Source organism: Antechinus flavipes, chromosome 3, assembly GCF_016432865.1.
Source record: "Antechinus flavipes isolate AdamAnt ecotype Samford, QLD, Australia chromosome 3, AdamAnt_v2, whole genome shotgun sequence".
Taxonomy (NCBI): domain Eukaryota; kingdom Metazoa; phylum Chordata; class Mammalia; order Dasyuromorphia; family Dasyuridae; genus Antechinus; species Antechinus flavipes.
This window is the reverse complement of record NC_067400.1, coordinates 460,942,459-460,963,943: the sequence shown is the minus strand read 5'-3', so window position 1 is coordinate 460,963,943 and position 21,485 is coordinate 460,942,459. Positions and strand designations below refer to the sequence as shown.

General features: G+C 32.7%; 1 protein-coding gene across 1 annotated transcript in view; it reads right to left on the bottom strand.

The window, feature by feature from the left end:
• Positions 1-21,485, bottom strand: part of MIPEP (mitochondrial intermediate peptidase) — a 163,019-nt gene that overhangs the window by 34,262 nt on the left and 107,272 nt on the right. Inside the window, exons 17-18 of the mRNA XM_051986567.1 lie at positions 3,777-3,898; positions 855-928 (exon numbers count right to left, since the gene is read on the bottom strand). Coding sequence (XP_051842527.1) covers positions 855-928; positions 3,777-3,898 — 196 coding nt within the window. The remainder of the gene's footprint in view (positions 1-854; positions 929-3,776; positions 3,899-21,485) is intronic.

Here is a 21,485-nt window from a genome sequence, read left to right as displayed (position 1 = left end):
GGGATAGCAGAGGATAGCCCGAGGGATGGTAAGTGCTCTTACTCATATCCTTATAAGATCAGCAGGAAGCCAAGAAAATCCAACATATTTGAAGGTCCCCCAGTATCAAACTTCAGAGAAGATACAAAAAAAAGTGACACAGAAGCAAGCATAGATAAGTTACATCAATGTTGATTAGAGTACAGATCCATTCAAATATTTATGTCTTGAGCATGTATATTTTAAAATATGCAAATTTTATAAAAATACAATTATTTCCTATTGAAATGTCAATAAAATTAAGGGAAAAAATTTGAGTCTTTTCTAGCATCTAAATGAATCCTACTAACATTATTCACTTTACAAATCTAATATGTCTCTTTTAATCTAAGCAAGAAAAAAAGTTTAATTATGTTTTTATGGCCTAATGTCTGAATATAAAGAACAAAGTACCTAGAAAAATTATCAATACCTTTGAGAAAAGAGATATTCATGATGGTGGTACAAGGTCGGTTACAAATATTTTATAAAAATCACCCTCAATGAAGTACTATTTATAAACTTCTAATTTTTTAAAAAAGAATCATAGGATTTTGCTTGGACTTTAGACAAAATCGAATACAAGTAATAAAACTCAACTCTTTTGACTAATGAGGCTGTTCTCTTTTTTTGTATGCTAAAGCCCTTCCACAATTTCAATCATGCATAAACTCTATTGATGTCAAATAGCTCTGAAACTTTGCTGAAATGAAAGATTTGACCTAAGAATAGGCTAAAAGCTTTTAGTTCTATTAAATCACAAGTGATGTCTTGCCAAAATGTATAAACTATTTTAAAAAGGAAAAGATCAAGGAAATGAAACAATCTTGTTTTACCTTGAACCATGAGTATAGGCTCTTTGCCACCACCATGCGCCAGCATCTCCCTGCGATAGCGCTCCCCCATAGCCCTGGAGAAACAGACAGATAAGATTACAGCCACCTGCATTTGCAAACTGTTCAGTTTCCAGTCATAGCTATCTCAAGTTTCCCAAATGAATTGACAATGACATATCACTAATATATATTTTGAGACACCTTGAGAATGCCTTTATTCCTCTCTTATTTCTAAAAATCCAATTCAGATTTTCAATTACATCAAAATAAATCAATTCAGATGCAATATATTAAAAGTTATTTTGTCTGCTATGCAGTATCTTTTAAAACAATAGCCATTTAATTACTCTATCATTGTAGATTACAATCCCTCAGTATCTTAATAGATACTTTTATGATTTATTATGGCCAAAAAATTCACTTGCTGGCAGTTAATCTTCTTGTAATGAGCCTTCCTGAAACTGGCTACCCTGGTCCTTGGCTAACAGAAGTTAGACTGCTAAATAGGCATTCCGAAACTTTTCTAGCCTGGTGACACCTGGAGGTGCTTCTGTTCTGTTCTAACCTTTTAGAACACAGGGTCCCACCTACATTATAATGACAATGAAGAATGTGCCATCAAAAGAAAGAATACAGTATCACACAATAATATAATAGATTAAATTATTTTGCTTCTTATCTTGCTTTGAAAATAACAAATCGAGACAAACAAAACATCTAATTGCAGTCTACAAAGGAGATTACAGAAAATAAACATCTTGATGCCAAATCATGAGCACATTTTAACATTATGTTGAATCAGGTTCATGTAAAGCATTAAAAAAGTTTTGATTATTTAACCTGAATAAAAGGTAATAGCATGTGGAAGAAAATACAATCTTGAGTTGCAGCAAATTCTCAGAAAAAAATGTGTAATGAAACAGATTCTTAAATTAGGAATCAGGATTTTCAGATCTGCCATAATTAACCCTGGTGCTTCTTAGAGCCTAAATTTTCTTATCTGTAAATGAGAGAAAATGGATCATACCCCTTATCTCCCTTGCCTACTTGAAAAGTTGAGAGAATTAAGATAACCAAAACAAAAAATGTTTTTAAAAACTGAAAAGCACTACCCTTCATTTCCTGTTCTTCCTAACTCCTCTTCGATTAAGAAATAATGAAAGTAAGTTACTGTAGATGATCAGAAAATTCCTCTGGGAAGGAATACTTAACAGACAGGTTTATTAAGCATCTATTTAAGGACAAAAAGCAAATTATCCCTGCACTAAAGAAGTTTATATTCTAGAGGGGTAGGCAATACACATACATATAGATTTATACAAAATATACACAAAATAAAAACAAAAAACTGAATCTAGAAAGACCTTATGGAGAAGCCAGTATTTGAATTGAGCTTTGAAAGAAACTGAAAATTTCACAAATGTTAGCTGGTTATGATACTAAATCCTAACTGCTATGGTGGCTACTTTCTCTTTAGATGCAAACTTAAGATTGTTTAGAGGGGAACCTTAAAAATGGGACTATTACTCTTAAGCAATTCATATCCAGTCTCAGATAATGAGTAGCTATGTGACTCTGGGTAAGTCATTTAAACTGTCTGCCTTACTTTCCTCAACTACAATATAAGAATATTAGTGGTACTTACCTCACAGGACAAGGATCAAATGAAATAATTTTTGTAAAACACTTAGCACAGTACAAAATAAAGAATAATAATAGCATCTACTTCCTAGGTTTTTGGGAGGTCTGAGATAATATTTGTAAAATGCTTGAAAATATTAAATATTATATAAATACTATCTAGTATTATTATCCCTATTTTACTGATGAGGATGCTAATGCTATAAAGTATTAAGTGACTTGGTCATGATCATCCAATTAGTAAAGATCAGAAAGGGGATTCATAACCAGGCCTCTTGACTTCCAGTTCAAAGCTCTATGAGTTAACCAAATATAGATATCAGGGTTACCATTATCCATTATCATCAATTACATCTTAACAGCAAATTGTAGAAAAGATACAGAGTGAGGGCAGTATATCATTCATAAAGAATATTTGGAAGGAACTGTGCTGAAATTCTTTTTGGTTTGCACTACAAAGAGTCACTGGAATTTAATTTCTTAAGTAGGAATTTCTCATTTTTCTATAATTACCAGAGAATGAGGTAAGTTAATTTTCCTTAGAAATTAAGTTTATACGTGGAAAAGCAAAATTCCTTCCTTAAGAATTTACTATGGGGGAAGCTAGGTGGCACAGTGGATAGAGCACCAGCCCCTGAAGTCAGGAGGACCTGAGTTCAAATGTGATCTCATTTAATACTTCCTAGCTATGATCCTTGGCAAGTCACTTAATCCCAATCCCCTCAGCAAAATAAATAAATAAATAAAAGAAAAGAAAAGAAAAGAATTTATTGTGAAGGAAATCAGTATATGGAATATGATTTAACCTTTAGTAGATGCCTCTGAGTCATTATTATGATCAACTACCATACTATGCCGTGATTCCAAAATGCAGCAATTCTTTAAGGACTATTAAAGTATAAGAAAGTTAGTTGATGTTACATATATTGAATGATCCAGAAAACTCCAGGGCTTTTTAATAAAGCTTTGTTTTGACTTTTTTGTTGTTCTTCTTCTATCTCTTTCATGTGCTGTTATCTGTCATTCTGCTTTGCTGCCAGTGTGTACTAATACTTCTCATTAGCTATCAGATTTTATACAATAATGATTTAAGTTCTATAAGTCATTCTACCTTTTAAATGCCATAAATTGCATGGGAATTGTAATATTTGTCAGTAAGAAAATTCCCCTCCTAACTCCGGGACTTAATTTTTTATGACCATGGTTGACCCAAGCGTTTTGTTCAGAGAAGAAGGATCTTCTATAATTGAGGATATTGACACTTGATGTATTTTTTCTTACCTGCTAAATGGGTCATGAACAAAACATTCTTTCCAAACCATGGAAGCTACTGCCCTAGACATGAGGTAAGAATAGTACTTGGCACCATATCCTACAAGGTGACTGAATCTCAGCTGCCAGGCCTGCAATGGAGAGAAGAAAAACAATTTTATATTTGAGATGTATTTTAAAACATGGTTGCATTTAAATAAAAACCTCAAATAAATGTTGCTACTCTAAATTGTAAACTGGAGGGAAAAGTCAATCACTATATTTACTATTTTTAACATTTTATGTTCTAAGGGATGTTTTTGTACATCATGTAAATACAGAATTTGGTCTTTTACAGATTTTTTTTTTATTCCTAAATATTCACTGTTAAATCTTTTTTGACTAAGTGAAACTCAAGGCTTTATATGATTCTGAAAAATTCTATTTCATGACTGTTTATTTATATAGACTAGATGAAGTACCTACATTCCTTATTTTAACACAGGTCTATAACAATGATAAAATATTTAGTTTAACATACTCTCAATATTTAATATTTACCTCAAGTCATTTCTCAAATGGTTTAATTCTTCTTATTCTAATACTTCCTCTGTTTTTGTCATAATTAAATTAAAAATAGAGCATTTCTGTATTTCTTAATACTTAAGAGAAAGTAAGTGAAACTTACTACAGAGTTACTACAAATATATAAAAAAAAGTGGAGATCAGGAATGAAATTTTCTAGAAAGAGTCAAATTCTTAAGTCCTAAGATGATGGTAAAAACTCTTCTTTGTCAACAGAAAGAAAGTAAAGAATTTTTTATTATTCTCAAATTGATTCACTTCAGCTTCCTAATCAGAGGCAAGAGGGACTGAAACTAATTAGTTCTCACTAGCAATAAAGAATTTTGGGAGAGTAATATGGTGTCATCAGGACATCACTGGACTTAAGTCATATGACATATGTTTGGTTTGGTAGTCTTGGTTTTGCCACCTATGAGTCATGACTATGTTGACACTTTTCTGAACCTCATGTTTAATGGAGATAATGACACTCATGGTGGCACCCATATCAAAGGATTTTGTAAAGATAGTACTTTACAGGTGAGGCATTACAATTTATTGATTAGGAAGTATAATCAGGTAAAGACAGCATCAACAATTTGGGGAAATATGATTAGGCATTCATAGAAAATTGATGGCCAGTTTGGAATGAAGTTACCAAAAATGATTTAACAAAAATTTTAAAGTTTTAAAAACACTGCTATTCTTCTAATAATGCTACATTACCTCAGGACACTTTCTTTCAAAATTCAATCCCAAATTTGAGTGTCTGTCATTTTTGAACACTATTATTAGTGCTGTCCTCCAAAACCCGGCCAAACAAACCTAACCTTCATCTTGGTATATAATATCCTTAAAAATAAAGCATGAATAGTCTTTTAAAAATCTGAATAGTCGTCATGATTCTCCAAAGCTCTTCTCTAGATTAAACATTTCCAGTTCCTTTGATGAACTGTTATGAGTTCAAGGTCTTTCATATTCCTAGTTAACTTCCTCTAGATACCATCTTGCTTTATCTTTACTAAAATGTGATACTTAGAATGGAACACAAAATAACTCCTAGATAATGAAAGCATAATTCTTAGCAATAATCCTCAGAGTAAAAAACAATGTTCTTGAAAGAGGATGGTACTGTCATCTAAGAGACCCTTGCTTCATTCCAGAATGAGAGAGGGATTATGGATGAACAGCCCATATTCTTTGCTGGTGTCTACACAATATCTAAAACTTTAGGGGAGGGCTTCCAGATAATCCCTTATGACACAAGTACATGAAGTCTTGGATGGCCAAATATTGGATAACAGTTCAACATGATAAGATGGCATGAATAGGCAATATTCTATAGAATTGGAATATTTTTTGCATTGATTCTCAAAGCACAAGAGTTGGAAGAATACAACAACAACTATGAGATTCACTCATCAAATTAACAAAGATAATAAAAATAACGTGGTTATGGTTTTAAAACATAGTCAAGCATAGAACTAATGATAGCTTCAAATTTTTTGAAAATCAATATGGAACTAATAAAGGATCACAAAAATAAATATAATCTTTGACCCAAAAGTTTTTGTACAAGGAGCTAGGATTAAACAAATCCTTCAGTCAATAATAAGGCTATATTAAAAAAAAAAACAACCCAGCAACATTTATTGAAATACAAAAGGCTGAAACCAAGTTTTCAATGCTTGTGGAATGGTTGGAAAAATTATGATATGTAATAGAATATATCATTATGCCTCAAACATGTAGAATCATGTACAATAATTTTCTTTTTGATTTTAATGTTCATTATTTTTTCCTTTCTTTTGTTTTTGTTTCTATATTTCAACATTTATAGTATATTTCAAAATAAGTTTCAATAAGTTTATTTTTTTTAATTCAAAGTTTGAATAATACATATGATCACTTTTTCCCATTTAAAAATTAATAGCCTTTTATTTTCAAAATACATACAAAGATAGTTTTCAACATTCACTCTTGCAAAACCTTTTATTCTAAATTTTTATCCCTCCTTTCCCCCACTCCATCCCCTAGACAAAAAGGAGTTCAAAATAGGTTAAACATGTGCAATTCTTCTAAACACATTTCCACATTTAAAGTTAATTATTTTTTATTAAAAAGAGAATTACTTATTAAGAATGTATATTTTATATAAAAAAGTATTTTATTTGACAATTCTCCCACTAAAAATTATTCTTTTTCTAAACATAAAAGCTGGAAATACCAACATTCTAATTTATTTAATAGCAGGAATCCTCTTCAAGCATAACAATATAAGCCTACTCCCTATAACAATGTAATATGAAAAGTAGAAATATAAAAATAAAAGCATAACTAAGACACATTCATGAATTTTTCAGTATGCTAAGAAAACCTCTCTCCTGTTTTATACCTTATACTTTACCTGGATTTTCTGAAAAAGAACTAATCACTTTTTTTGTATTTTTGCCAAGGAACTCTTCTTTTTTGACTTATAAATAGTAAAGTGATATAAAACCACAGATAATCTTCATAAAGAATACTATAAGTTACATCAATAGATCATCTCTTACAAATTTAGAATCACTTTGCAAAGTGGTGGAGCAAACCTCAAAACTTACAGCTTAGCATTCCCCTTATTTTACAACCTTAGCCAGAATCTTGTACCAAGTGTTTGAGTTTGGTCATTTGCCTTGATTTAGAGAAATGGATTGCAACTAAGTATGTGTCAAAGAAAGCACAAGAAAGAGATAGTTCAATGTGGTGCTGAGAGGTAGTGGATATGTAAGAGTTAATATAATTAAATCCACCAAATATATCTTGAGCCATGGCATACTTTTTTATTTATAGTTAAACTACATACATATATGGCAATACATAATATATGGGTAATAGGAGCATATAATAACTTATATGTATCTGTAAGTTTAAAGTTAGTCAAGTCCTTTCCTCATAATCTTGTGAAATAGAAAAGGGGGAGGGAGGACGAATCAGTGTCTAATATGTGCCAGGCATTGTGCTAAGCACTTTACAAATTATTTTATTATTTTACCTTCAAATAATTATTTTATCCTCATACCAATCCTGTGAGGTAAGTGTTATTATTATCCCCATTTTATACTTGAGGAAAATGAGATAATTAGAAGTTAAATAATTTGCCCAGGGTCACATAACTACAAAGGTGGTAGGTCACATATGAATTCAGGTATTTCTGATTCTAGGCCTAATGCTGTATATACTGGGCCACCATTTTACAGGTGAGATAGGGGTAGGAGGAGAACCTCGTAACACTGTATAGTCCAAAGGACTTTTAACCCTGAATTAAAATTCAATTCTGCCTCACTTAAATCCAATTCTCATGCAAGAAAAGACATCGTCTTATTATAACAGGTCCTCTTTGGAACCAAGAGCAAACAACCCTGAACCCAATAACTTAGAAAATGATATTAGAAAAATTTCATGATACTAAACCTGAACTATGATAGTTCTTTTGATGTACTAAAATTATACTGTATCAAGTATTATCTAAAATTGCCACTGGCAAATTTATAACATGGGATACTTAGTTGGGAGATTGATAATATTTTTTGAACTGGCATATGACTTACAATTCTTGCTAAATTTCTCAATAAAGAATCAACTAATCTGTTACTTGTATTTTGGATTATATCTCTGGTATTGTAACATAGTACTTGTATTCAGGGCTCTTCCCTTCAACTTTTTTCCTTGATAATCTGCCAAAACTAGTTTGGCTGCCTATGAAGCCAAGTGTGGGAGTTTTAAGTTGTTTGGTTTTGAGCTAAATATCATTTTATTTTGTCTTGAAAGCTAGCCCACTTTAAGAGTTGCATTGGTTTGTGCTATGAAATTTCAAAGTGACTTAGATTCATGAGCCTATAGCTAAGGTGCCAAATAAACAAAGCAATAAACGAGACCCTTTCAGAATTGCAGTAAGACTTTTTGTAAGATTTTATGTAATGCTGAGACAAATCCATTTTCTGAATTGTCAGTACAGTTGTCTTCTCATAAGAATCTATCAATCTGCGACATAGTCTAGCAGAATGCACAATTATGCCTCAGGGCTTAATTATATTTGGATTTTGTATTACACACCTTTCCACATATCTAAACATGTGATAAGTGAATTATATTCATATTACTTAGAGGATTTGAAATATATTTATAATGAATGAAAGCTTAAAAGTCTATTGTTCTTCAAATAAGGATCTCTAATATAAGACCAACAAAAGTAATATAATTGCCATTAAGCCTTTCTGGACTTCTTCATCTGAAAAATGGGGTTAAGAATAGTTGTACCACTTACTCATGGAATTGTTGTAAGGATCAAATGAGATAATATACTTTAAGTACTTTACTACCAACCCATAAAGTACTATGACTGTCAATGAGCAGCATGATATCTTGCAGCATAGAAAGAACTAGTTTCAAATATTGCCCAACACATATTGTCTGGTTCAGGCCTAGGGAAGGAATCTCAAAAGACCCCAGATAACTCTAAGACTATGTTACAGACATCTGCACCCATAGACAAAGGTGCTCACTGGGAACTCCCTACACTGATGAAATTATGGAAAAACAATGTGAATGAGACTCTCAAGAATAGAAATACATGAAAGGTTATTTAGTTCAAATACCAACACTGAACCTCAAATTCCTTCATCATTATCTTATATAACTATCAAATGTAACTTTGGGACTAATGGCTGAAGATATTGGCTTGCCTTGAGAGTGATATTTGATATGTGCTAAAAAAAAAATAAATAAAAATCTTCAAGATGACTCAGCTTCACAATCCTTACTGAAGTAGTAACAAGATTTACTTAATAAGGAAGGCAATTTTAACAATATACTCCCAATGGTGAGTTCCTGCTGAAGCCTCTATTTGGGTGAGAGGAGAGGTTGTATTAGGCCTGCCAATCTTCATACCCCTCCTAGCTGGGCTTGTGAATTTACAGGCTTTTCTTACTCAGATGGAACCAGCAAAAGCAATATAACTGTCAGTAAGACATTGCTATTCCCACCTTTGATCCTCTATACTAAATTCTTTTGTCATCTCTATAATTATTTACAATTTTAATGGCTATGGGCAGCATGGAAAAGTGAAATAAGCTAGGAATTAGAAAGCAGAATGAGTTTAAGCTCTACCATTAACTTGCTATGAGAAATTTAAGTAAATTACTTCTCTTAGTTGCAGTTTCTTCGTCTAGTAACAAGGGAGTTGGACTCTAGATCTGTTTCCAAGATTCTACATTGTCTCAATTCCTAGCAATGTTTTTTGAAGCCATGGTTGACTTACAAACTTCTTGAGCTCAGAAATTACATTTACCTCCTTTCTAAATTCCATAACATCTCTACTTTCATATAGAAAACCCTCACTAAGTATTACTGAATTGTTGGTTCACTATTTGTCATAAAAAGTTCCTAGTGTAATACTCAGAGTAGATAGTATAGCACACATGCTATAAAAACTAAGTCTGCTCTGATATTGGAAAATAGACTTTTTGTCTATTTAAAAATTATTCTGGCTTGACTGATACATTTTTATAGGTCTTTGATTATTAGTATAACATTGGATAACAGATATGCTGCTATGGCTATTTTTAGCCTGCTAGTTTGGGCTGTATGCAGGGTTTGCCTAGAGCATGTTGACATATGATTTATAGGCTTCTTCAGCTACCAAAACTGTAAGCGGACAATGGGCTTTGTTGTGCAAGCTCATAAAATTCCACTTGTTGATAACTGTGCCTGTGATAATTGGTGTAACTAACTATTAAGACAGCAGAACAGGAAGTAGTAAGTATCTCATCTAGTTTTTATGGCTAGGTCTCCAACTTTTTTTTTTTTTTAATACCCTCTGGTTAGTATAATTTGTTCATTCATTAAACAAGTTGATATTAAGTACCACTATGGCAAAGTAACATGCTTTGCAGTGGAAGAAATACAAAGATAATTAAAACAGTCATCATTTCCATGAAGAATATTACAATTCAGCATTGGAAATATGATATATAAACAAATATGAAACTAATATGAAATAAACACCATAGAACAGATTATAATGTGTAAAAGATGAAATACTGAAAATAAGAGGAGGGAGAGATAAGTTAGAAAAAAATACAACAGAAATGAGAAAAAAATCTGTTTTTTTCAAACCAGTCTTTTGAAAAGACTGATAAAGATTTGATAAACTCTTTGCCAAACTCATTAAAAAGGGTATAAAATCAAATCAACAAAATAGAAATTGAACAGGAGGAAATCACAACAAAACCAAAAGAAATGATGAAGAGAACTTACATAATCTAATCTCAAAACCAGAAATAAAATTAGCTGCAAAGCAAGAATTTTTAACTTATAGTTCAAATTAATTTGGAAGGGGGTGTCCATGAACTTGGATGAAAAAAAAATACATTTTCATCAACACAACTGAAATATAGCATTTTCTTTGATTATGAGTTTAGATAATAAATATTATTCTGACAAGGCTTCATCAGACAGCCTAAGGGACACGGTTACCCAAAAATTCCTCAAAATTACTGTTGCCCAGTATCATTCATGAATATCATTCAGATACTAGAATTTTAAACAAAATCTTGGCCAAAAGACTGTGGTTACTTATTCACAAAATCATTTGTTATGGCTAAATGGAATTCACAGCACAGATGAAAGTATAGTTCAACATTAGAAAAACAATCAACATAATCATTACAAATAAAAATATGTTAAGAAATATAGAAAAAAGCCTAAGATACATGCTTTTGGCTAAAATGGCTACCTGAATGAAGGCAGACTACCCAGCTACCACATACCTACTTCAAAAAAAGCATAAGAAAAAAAAAACTGAATAATGAACAAGAAATCCAATGAGAAACTTTAGTAGTTACTCCTTATACTGCAAATCAACATAGGAGATCAGGAGATCAGGAGATGAAAGCAAAAGAAACAGGAGTCTTCCAGCAAAACCAGTGCCAGTTCAGGGAAACCTGTCAGTATGATCACAAATGGCCAGGATATATCTATCCTTCATGACTCTGGGTATAGAGGGCACAAGAACATAGGGAGCCTGTGGAAAAGCTTTTTAGTATTTTCAGGAAGCCTTAGGATTGGGACCATGGAAATACAAGAAAATAATGTCAGTAAAACTAATTAAAGTCCTCAAAACAGAGTTGACTAGACCCAGAGCTGAGCTCTCACAACATTCTGTTCTGAGACACCAGAGAAGGCCTTGAAAAACTAGCCCTCTGCAACTTAAAGGATACAGGAGGATCTAAAACTTTACTCCTGAATGTAACATGGTTTGGGGATTGACTTGGGGGAAAAGCCTCAAAGGATATGGAATTTTTATCCCACTGCTAAGCCTAGAGTGAACTTTAGCAAGCTGGACACTTCAGCAAAGCTGCCACCCTTCTCTTCCTCTTACCAGGTAGAAGTAAATTCAGGAACACAGTAATCCAGACTAAGACCAATTAGGCCCACTCATCCTGACCAAAAGCACAGCAGGAGACAGTCTGGTTCTGACACAAAGTTTCAGTTTAGGAGGAGAAAATAAGCTAAAATATATCAAAAATGACTGCAAGAAAGAGAAGAAGGGGTGACATAAGCAGGATTAGGAGAACGATTTATCAACAACAAATCCACAGAAATTAATATCTTTCAAAACTTAATCTGATCAATGCAATGAACAACTCTGATTCCAGTCAGAAAAGAATATGACCCCATTTATTTCCTGAAAGTGTCAAGTGATGCTAATAAGCATTTATTAAATACCTACTATGTTCCAGGAAGTGTACTAAGTGCTAGAGATACAGAGAGGAAAAATAAAAGTCTTTGCTCGCAAAGAACTCACAGTCAAATGGGGGAGATACTGTGCAAACAACTATGCACAAGTTTTATTCAATATACATGTTACAAACAAGATTTATTCAATATAAATTCGAGTTAATCTTAGAGAAAACACTCTAGCATTAAGGGACACCAGGAAAAGTGTCTTATAGAGGGTAGACTTTTTAGGGGGATCTGAAGGAAGCCAGAATGAAAATGAGGAGAGTGAGTATTTCGGGCACAAAGGATAGTCCATGAAAATGCACAGTTGGAAAATGGAAATTCTTGTTCAAAGAACAGTAAATTAGTCAGTGTGACTTATCATAGATGGAGGGGAATAAGACAGAACTTGAATAGAAAGGGAAGAAGGACTTGATGGGATGAAGAGCTTTAAAAGCCAAAGGATTTAATATATGACCCTGAAGGTAATATGGAGTCACTGAAATTTACTAAATAGGGGAGGGGCACTGTCAGAATTGCAATTTAGGAATTGACAGCTGAGTGGAGAATGACCTGGAGTAAGGAGGGACTTGAGGCAGGGAAATCAACCAAAGAGCACTAGGCAATACTCCAGGTCTGAGGTGATAAAGATCTACATTAGGATAGTGGAGAGATGTTTACATTTACAGCTTTTATAAGAGATGTTACAAAGATAGAATCAACAAGAATTAGCAACTGACTAGATATGAAAAGAGAGAGTGAAGAGTCAAGGATAATATCAAAGTTTCAAAGGACTAGATGACCAGGATAGCAGTAACCTCAACAGTAATCGTTAATGAACTAATTATGCAGAATGAGACATAAATTTTTGCTATAGCCAATGTGAGATTTGTTTTGCTTCACTATGCATACTTCTCACCAGGGCTTTCACTTATTTTAGTTCTTTTTTTGTGGAGTACTTTTATTTGAAATTGAGAAAGGAGGCTTGAATACATATAGAGTTGGGTATAGAAATATAATATTAAAAAAAAAAAAAAAGAACTTTGAAAGACTTTAGAATGCCTCTAGAGGACCTATGATGAATTAGGTTTACAGATGTGACAGAGTATGAAAATAGACACTTTTTGGGGGGGTAGGGGAGGGGGTCATAGCCACTGTGTGGATTCATTTTAACTATGTTCATTTGTCACAAGATCCTGTCCCCCCATTTCCCTTAATTTTTAATTGGGGTGGCTTAGTCGATAAATATTTAGTAAATACTTTCTATATACCAAGAATTTTACTAACCCCTGGAGATACAAAAAGAGGCAAAAAAAAAAATCCCTGTCTTCAAGAAGCTCATAATCTAATGAGAAAAATAATGAGCAAATCAAAATGTAGAAGCAAGATATATAAAGATAAATAGAAAATAATAATAAGAATTAGGAGGTATTGGTTCAGCAACAGTGCTGCAAAAACAAACAAACAAACAAATAAATAAATAACCCAGGGCCATTGTAACATTTTTTTTTAAAGGGATTGGGTTAAAAATAGTGACACAAAAATTGGGGGGTGGGGGGGAAGCCACTGTAACATTTTTTAAAATGAAGAGAAGAAAACGGAAAATAATTTAGAGGACAATATAGACAAATAAGATTGTTCTGAAGATAACAGGTTGAGTCTATTATATAATTTTTAAAAAGTAAGCTGAATGAAATGAACATTTATGGTTTTTACATAGAATTTCTTTGGTGTTCTGTTGAAATATGGAAATGCTTTTTTTATGTTCATTTGCAATTTGTTGTTATTTGCTTGTTTCTATGGGTAGCAAATTGGTAGAGCAATGAATTCAGCCTTGGGCCCGCAATTCAGAAGATCAATTCAGCCTCAGACTTGTACTAACTATGTAATCCTGGACAACTGACAATGTCTCCTTGTCTTAGTTTCCTATTTGTATTGTGGAGATAATAAAAACAAGGTTTCTGTGAAGTTCAAAAAACATAATAATTGTGAAGTGGTTAGCACAGTGCCTGGTTTATAGTAGATGTTATATAAATATTAGCTATAATGAGGAGGAAATAGAGGGAGAAAAGAAGATATTTTTGCTACTGTGCCTTTCCATAGTACTGCTAAGTAAGGTCCCTATGCTTAGGTAACACATCTTGAACAAAAGATTCTACTAAAATTTCACTTTTAAAAAAATCCATAGATACTAAACAAATTTTAATGGTGAATTCAGAAACTTGATTTTTAGTTTAGTTAATATTGATTTTTAGTTATGAACACTACTACCTTGGCAAAAATTAAAAATGCTACTTGGAATATCTATTAAGAGAGAATTTACTTCTCATAAAAAATATCCTTGGCCACAGCTGTATTGTGTTTCTGTGTTCTCAGTTTGAAAAATACATCTTGATTTCAAATTACTCAATTTATAAAACATTTTCCTGCAGCATAACTGTGTTTATATTTAACACTTATAATTGTCTTATTTAATCATAACTATGTCTGTTCAAATATAGCAACATAAGCAAGAAATCAATTATTTTTGTCTTTTTTTTTTTTTTGATCACAGCTTTCAGGTGTGATAAAATTCTTTAAATGTCTCTCCTTAATCTATTTTCCAGATAATTTTTTCCTAATGAGGTATTTTACATTTTCGTCTTTTTTTTCATTCTTTTTAATTTGACTAATTTCTGATGTCTTGTAGAGACAATAACTTCCACATACCCAATTCTAGTTTTTAATGTATTATTTTCTACAGTTAGCATTTGTTCCTTCTTTTTATTTGGCTAATTCTATTTCAAAAAGTGTTGCTTTCTTCAGTAAATCTATGACCTTTTCCCAAGCTTTTTACTCTCTCTTGCATATTTCTTATTTCTTTTCTCAATTTTTCTTCTATGTCTCTTATTTAAGATTCTTTTTAAGCTTTTCCAAGAAGGTTCTTTGGGCTTCAGACCAGTTCATGTTCCCTTTTGAGATTTCACATGTAGGCATTTCACTCTCTTCTGAATTAGCAATTTAATCTTCCTTGTCACCATACTAGTTTTCTATGGTCAAAGTTCCTTTTTGTTTCTTGCTCATTTTTGTTTTGCTTTGTTTTTTGCCAAATTTGTGGCTTTTAAAGTTGAGCTCTGCTTCTGGGGTGCAGGTTGTGCTGTCTCATGCTTCTTGTGTGGCTTTGAGTTTTGGCTTTGAGTACTTGAACCTCTGATGTTTGGTAACATGTTCATAGAGCTGGGGTAGCCATAACGAGTACTTCCTGTTGTCTGCTTGCAGGTGCTGGCAATTTGTCCTCTGCACTGGACCTGGATGCTGTCCCACTAATTTCCTATATTATCATGTGTTGTCTTATTGAGTTAGGACCAAGAGGTTTTGGTTATTGATCTGTGCTGTGGCTGAGACCCTCCTGCTGGCTTATCTGGACAGTATCCACATGGGTTATGCTACACTTTCACCCAAATAAGACTGACCTTTTCTGAAATCCTTCCAAGCTATCTTGAGTTGAAAAACTATTTTTTTCCATCTTTGTTGTAGGTTTTGTTACTCCAGTATCTGTTCAGAAACTCAATTTAATACTGTTTCTGAGGGAAACGGGGAGAGCTCAAGCAACTTCCTGGCTTCTCTTCATCATCTTGGCTCCATCTGCATCAAAATTGATTATTTTTATCTGAAAATACTTACTCAAGGAGTAACAGAAAGGCAATGTTTTATTTTTAAAGGCAATAATGTCCTACACAATATGAAAAACTTCCAAAAATGTTATGGCCTTTTCTTTGTGTATCTCAAATACTGCAAAGTTCTAAAAGTTCCAGACCACAAAAAATATCAGTGGACTTACTCTACAGAAAAACAGAAATATGGAGAGCATCTTAAGCAGAAAACTCAAACTAATAATAAAAATCATCCTGAAAATCTGACAATATCCCTTTGGGCTGTCAGGAGTACATCTGCCAGGTATGGCTTAATGAAGCATCAAAAAAATTATCTATTTGGCTTGCTTATACTATCAATTTTTATAAGTTATATTGCTTAAAGCACTGATGGAATCAAAAGGACATCAATGAAGAGGTTAGCAAATAATTATTTTCTGCTGCCTCAGTTTACTCTATTAAAGTTGGCACAAATTTTATAAGCAGGAAAGGCAATGTGGCTAAGGACCTTCCAATATCTTTTTTTTTTTTAATTTTGTCTAGTTATTTTATTTTATTTTTTATTATAGCTTTTTATTTACAATAAAATGCATGGGTAATTTTTCAGCATTGACCCTTGCAAAACCTTTTGTTCCAATTTTTATCCCCTTTCCCAAATGGCAGGTAGACCAATACATGTTAATTATGTTAAAATAAATGTTAAATACAATATATGTATACATATCAATACAGTTATTTTGCTGCATAAGAAGAATCAGACTTTGAAATAATGTACAATTAACCTGTAAAGGAAATCAAAAATGCAAGCAGACAAAAACAGAGGGATTGGAAATGCTATCTAGTGGTTCACACGCATTTCCCAGAGTTCCTTTGCTGGGTGCAGTTGGTTCTATTCATTATTGAACAAACGAAACTGATTTGGTTCATTTCATTGTTGAAGAGAGCCATGTCCATCAGAACTGATCATCATATAATATTGTTCAAGTATATAATGATCTCCTGGTCCTGCTCATTTCACTCAGCATCAATACATGTAAGTCTCTCCAGGACTTTCTGAAATCATCCTGCTGGTCATTTCTTACAGAACACATTATTGTTCTGTAAGAAATGACCAGCAGGATGAATACAGAGAGGCTTGGCGAGACTTAGATGAACTGATGCTAAGTGACATGAGCAGAACCAGGAGATCATCATTATATATTTCAATAACGATATTGTATGAGGATGTATTCTGATGGAAGTGGATTTCTTTGACAAAGAGACCTAACTCAGGTTCAATTGATAAATGATGGACAGAAGCAGCTACACCCAAAGAAAGAACACTGGGAAATGAATGTGAACTATTTGTATTTTTGTTTTTCTTCCCGGGTTATTTTTACCTTCTGAATCCAATTCTCCCTATGCAACAAGAGAACTGAACAAGAGAACTGCAAACATATATTGTATCTAGGATATACTGCAACATATCTAACATATATAGGACTACTTGGCATCTAGGGGAGGGGGTAGAGGGAGGGAGGGGAAAAATCGGAACAGAAGCGAGTGCAAGGAATAATGTTGTAAAAAAATTACCCTGGCATGGATTCTGTCAATATAAAGTTATTATAAAATAAATAAATATATATATATATATATATTAAAAAAAGAACAATAATATTCCATAACATTCATATACCACAATGTATTCAGCCATTCTCCAATTGATGGGATTCTGATCTTGGAATGGATACTAATCCTAATTAAGGCCTGTGGGCAGGAGGCAGAGTGAAAGCACCATGAAGACATAAGACAATTTTGTAAAAGGATACCTGTTTGTTAAATTACTTAATCATGCATTTGGGGAAGAGTATAGGCCCCAGGTGTAACTGCTATGGTGTGGGGAGAGGCTCATAGAAGGAGATTCATTTCTGGATTATTTGAGAATATTTTTGAAGAGGCCTACAGTAATATGACCAGAAATAGACACTCAGTATCCACTCAGTTTCTAGCTTCTAGCCACTACAAAAAGGACTGACACAAACATTTCTGCACATACAAGGAAGGCCCTTCCAATAGCTAAAATTCCTGATCTAATTTTTTATCTTTCTTTGCATGTTCAGCACTTTGGCACATAGCAAACACTGAATAAATGATTGTTGACTGGTCAATAAATATCCAGAGATATATCACCTTCCTTTCACCCCTTTTAAGTATCCTTCTCATTATAGTGGGGGACATTTCTAGTTCTATAGTTCATGTTTTAAACTCTTCTTTCCCTTTATCAAAGTATATGTGTAGTTTTATAATTTTTTAGGTAATTGTCAGTGTCAAATACTCTGAAAAGAAAAGAATTTCCTCTATCTTTTAATGACCAATAAAGACATTAAAAATTTCTCTTTCAGGGACTTTTTCATAAAAAATACAGGACTCTTTGAATATATACATTAAAATCATAGATCTACCAGGGGACCAGCAGAGGAAATATTTTTGCTTAAGAAGGCCTTTCTGGAAGCCTTTAAATGCAATGATTGACATTTATGACCAATTCAGAGCAGAGGGGGATCAGACTGACAGAGAGACAATGTAGCACCATCAGAATTTCCCCTAAGCTATTGAAAAGCAGATGTGTGGAACAATCTGACTCAGATCTCAAGCCAAGTTCTCCGCAGGGTCATTTATTACCTCAATGGTTTTGTGAGGCAATGCTAGTTGTGGACCCCAGTTACCTTTTTAGCATTTTGCAAAACAATTGATAAACCAAGTCAGAGTTAGCTTGGCTGCCATGTCTCTTTGCTTGAAAAAGAGACTTCTAAGTCCCTTTGGTTTTTCCACTATCATCACTTCTTGACATTGGTTAAATTTCTCTAAATGTTCAATTTCTATCTTCAAGTCAACAGCTTACTTAAACAAGTCAGGTCAGAGCTAGTACAGCACTTTCTTATCTCTCTTCTTATTTCTGCTTTGATTATCTATTTTGACCTCTATTATATCCTGCCAATATGAGTGCACACACTTACAGACCTGACAAGAATAGGACTATACCAGAAATCATTTGTTTCCTGACAGTTAATAAATACAAAGCTACTTTCATTTTTATGATGTTTGTCTAGTATTCTCCATGTACAACTTCTTCCAACTCACTTCTTTAAAAAGTATTTGTAACATACATGAATGATGACAAGTCTCTAAACTTTTTGGCATCTTTCATTTCCAAATCACAAATTACATTTTCAACCTTGTTTTTAGCTGTATTCCCTTCTGCTCTATTTTCTACTGAAGTCTCAAGATTATCAAGGTATATGCTAACTTGGTATAAAGAATCTTATTAAAATCTTCAGGAAATTTTTTCTATTTCTTCAGTTTATGCTACAAATAATGATGTGTAAGCAGCAGTTTTAACTCTGTTGTGGACTGCTTATGAACACCATGAGTAGTCAAACCCTTTCAAATTCATGGGGAAAGCAACTCAACCAACTTTTTTATTCACCTTTACAAAGAAAAACTATGGGCAACTCTTCTATTTTACTAAAACATCCTTCTATTTTCTGCTTTCATTTATAGCTAGAATATAGAATGCAATTTTAATACATTTCCTCCCATAGGATATCAGCTTACTGGTTATTTGACAAAAGATGCATATTAGGAATATCAAAAGTTAAATTATTATTTGCAGATGGTCTATCAAGAATATATTTTGTAGAAATTTCCCAATAATCCTGTGAAAACAGAATTTGGTCACACAAAGTTTAGGACTAGCTTGGGCTTTTTGATGTTCTATAGCCACTTATAGCTGATGGTAATGAACCTCGCTGAATTTAGGTAATTTAGTGCCTCCCCTTCTTAGATTACTTTATATTTACTCTGTATATATCTTATGTGAACTTAGTTATCTTAAATATTTCTTCTCCAGTTAGATTATACTGTCCTTGAAGATAGGGATAATTTTTATTTCTTATTGCATCCCCAATATTCAGAACAAGGCATTAGAATAAAATAAGCACTTAAAAAATGTTGCATATCTTCTCTGGCACTAAAGATACATGGTTTTCAATTGGGAATATTTTCGGTTTAGCAGAATCTATCTGAAGATTTCCCATGATAGGAAAAATCTAAAAGAATAAAACACCTATGAAGAGAGCCATCTACACCCAGAAAGAGGACTGTGGGAACTGTGTATGGCTCATAACATGGCATTTTCACTCTTTGTTGTTGTTTGCCTGCATTTTATTTTCTTTCTCATTTTTTTCCTTTTTGATTTGATTTTCCTTGTGCAACAAGATAATTGTATAAATATATATGCATATGTTGGATTATATATATATATATATGTATTGTTTAACATATATTGGATTACTTGACATTTAGTGGATGGGGTGGAAATGCATATATTTGTTTGTTTGTTTTTTTATTATAGCTTTTTATTTACATGTTATATGCATGGGTAATTTTACAGCATTGACAATTGCCAAACCTTTTGTTCCAGTTTTTCCCCTCCTTTCCCCCCCATCCCCTCCCCCAGATGGCAGGTTGACCAATACATGTTAAATATGTTAAAGTATAAATTAAATACAATATAAGTACACATGTCCTAACAGTTATTTTGCTGTACAAAAAGAATCGGACTTTGAAATAGTGTACTATTAGCCTGTGAAGGAAATCAAAAATGCAGGTGGACAAAAATATAGAGATTGGGAATTCTATGTAATGCCTCATAGTCATCTCTCAGAGTTCTTTCACTGGATGTAGCTGGTTCAATTCATTACTGCTCTATTGGAACTGATCTCATTGCTGGAGATGGCCACGTCTATCAGAATTGATCATCATATAGTATTGTTGTTGAAGTATATAATGATTTCCTGGTCCTGCTCATTTCACTCAGATCAGTTCATGTAAGTCTCTCCAGGCCTTTCTGAAATCATCCTGTTGATCATTTCTTACAGAAAAATAATATTCCATAATATTCATATACCACAATTTATGCAACTATTCTCCAACTGATGGGCATCCACTCAGTTTCCAGTTTCTAGCCACTACAAAGAGACCTGACACATTTTTGTACATACAGGTCCCTTTCCATTCTTTAAGATTTCTTTGGGGTATAAGCCCAGTAGAAACACTGCTGGATCAAAGGGTATGCACAGTTTGATAACTTTTTGAGCACAGTTTCAAATTTCTATGCATATGTTTTGAAAATAAAAAGCATTAATAAAAAAAAATCACCTACCTGTTTACTATAATAAGCACAGGAATAGTGCTTTAAGGTAGGGATGATAATTAGAATCTTGAGCAATCTTAACAAGCAGTGTGTATATTATTCTGTCATTAGTTTTAATAATTATTAAGACTTTAATATTTGAATACAGAAACAAAAAATTTTTTAAAAAGCTGACAATACAGGATATGGTTCTCAATTTTTTAAAATTAGTGATAAAGCAACTTTCAATAATATTACTATTATTAAGAAGTCACATTAAGTTTAGCTCTTTTTTATGTAATAGGGCAGATTTCAATAGAGGAAGAAGGAGAAGTATGGGTAATATGGGAAATAATTCTAATGTTTGAAAGAAGGCAAAAATAAAATTTATCAGTCAGAGTAAAATAAAAGTCATTAGTTCCCCATATTCACTTTGTGGTGTTGTAATTAATGATCTCTGATATAGGGAAGATCAATATCTTAATTTAGTTTAGAAAAAATATTCACCTAATAACTTGAACAGTATTTTCTCAACTTCCTTAGCTTGGAAAGCTCTTGTATTTCAAAATTATTTTTTAATTTCTGTGCTGAAAGATGTCTTTAATTTAA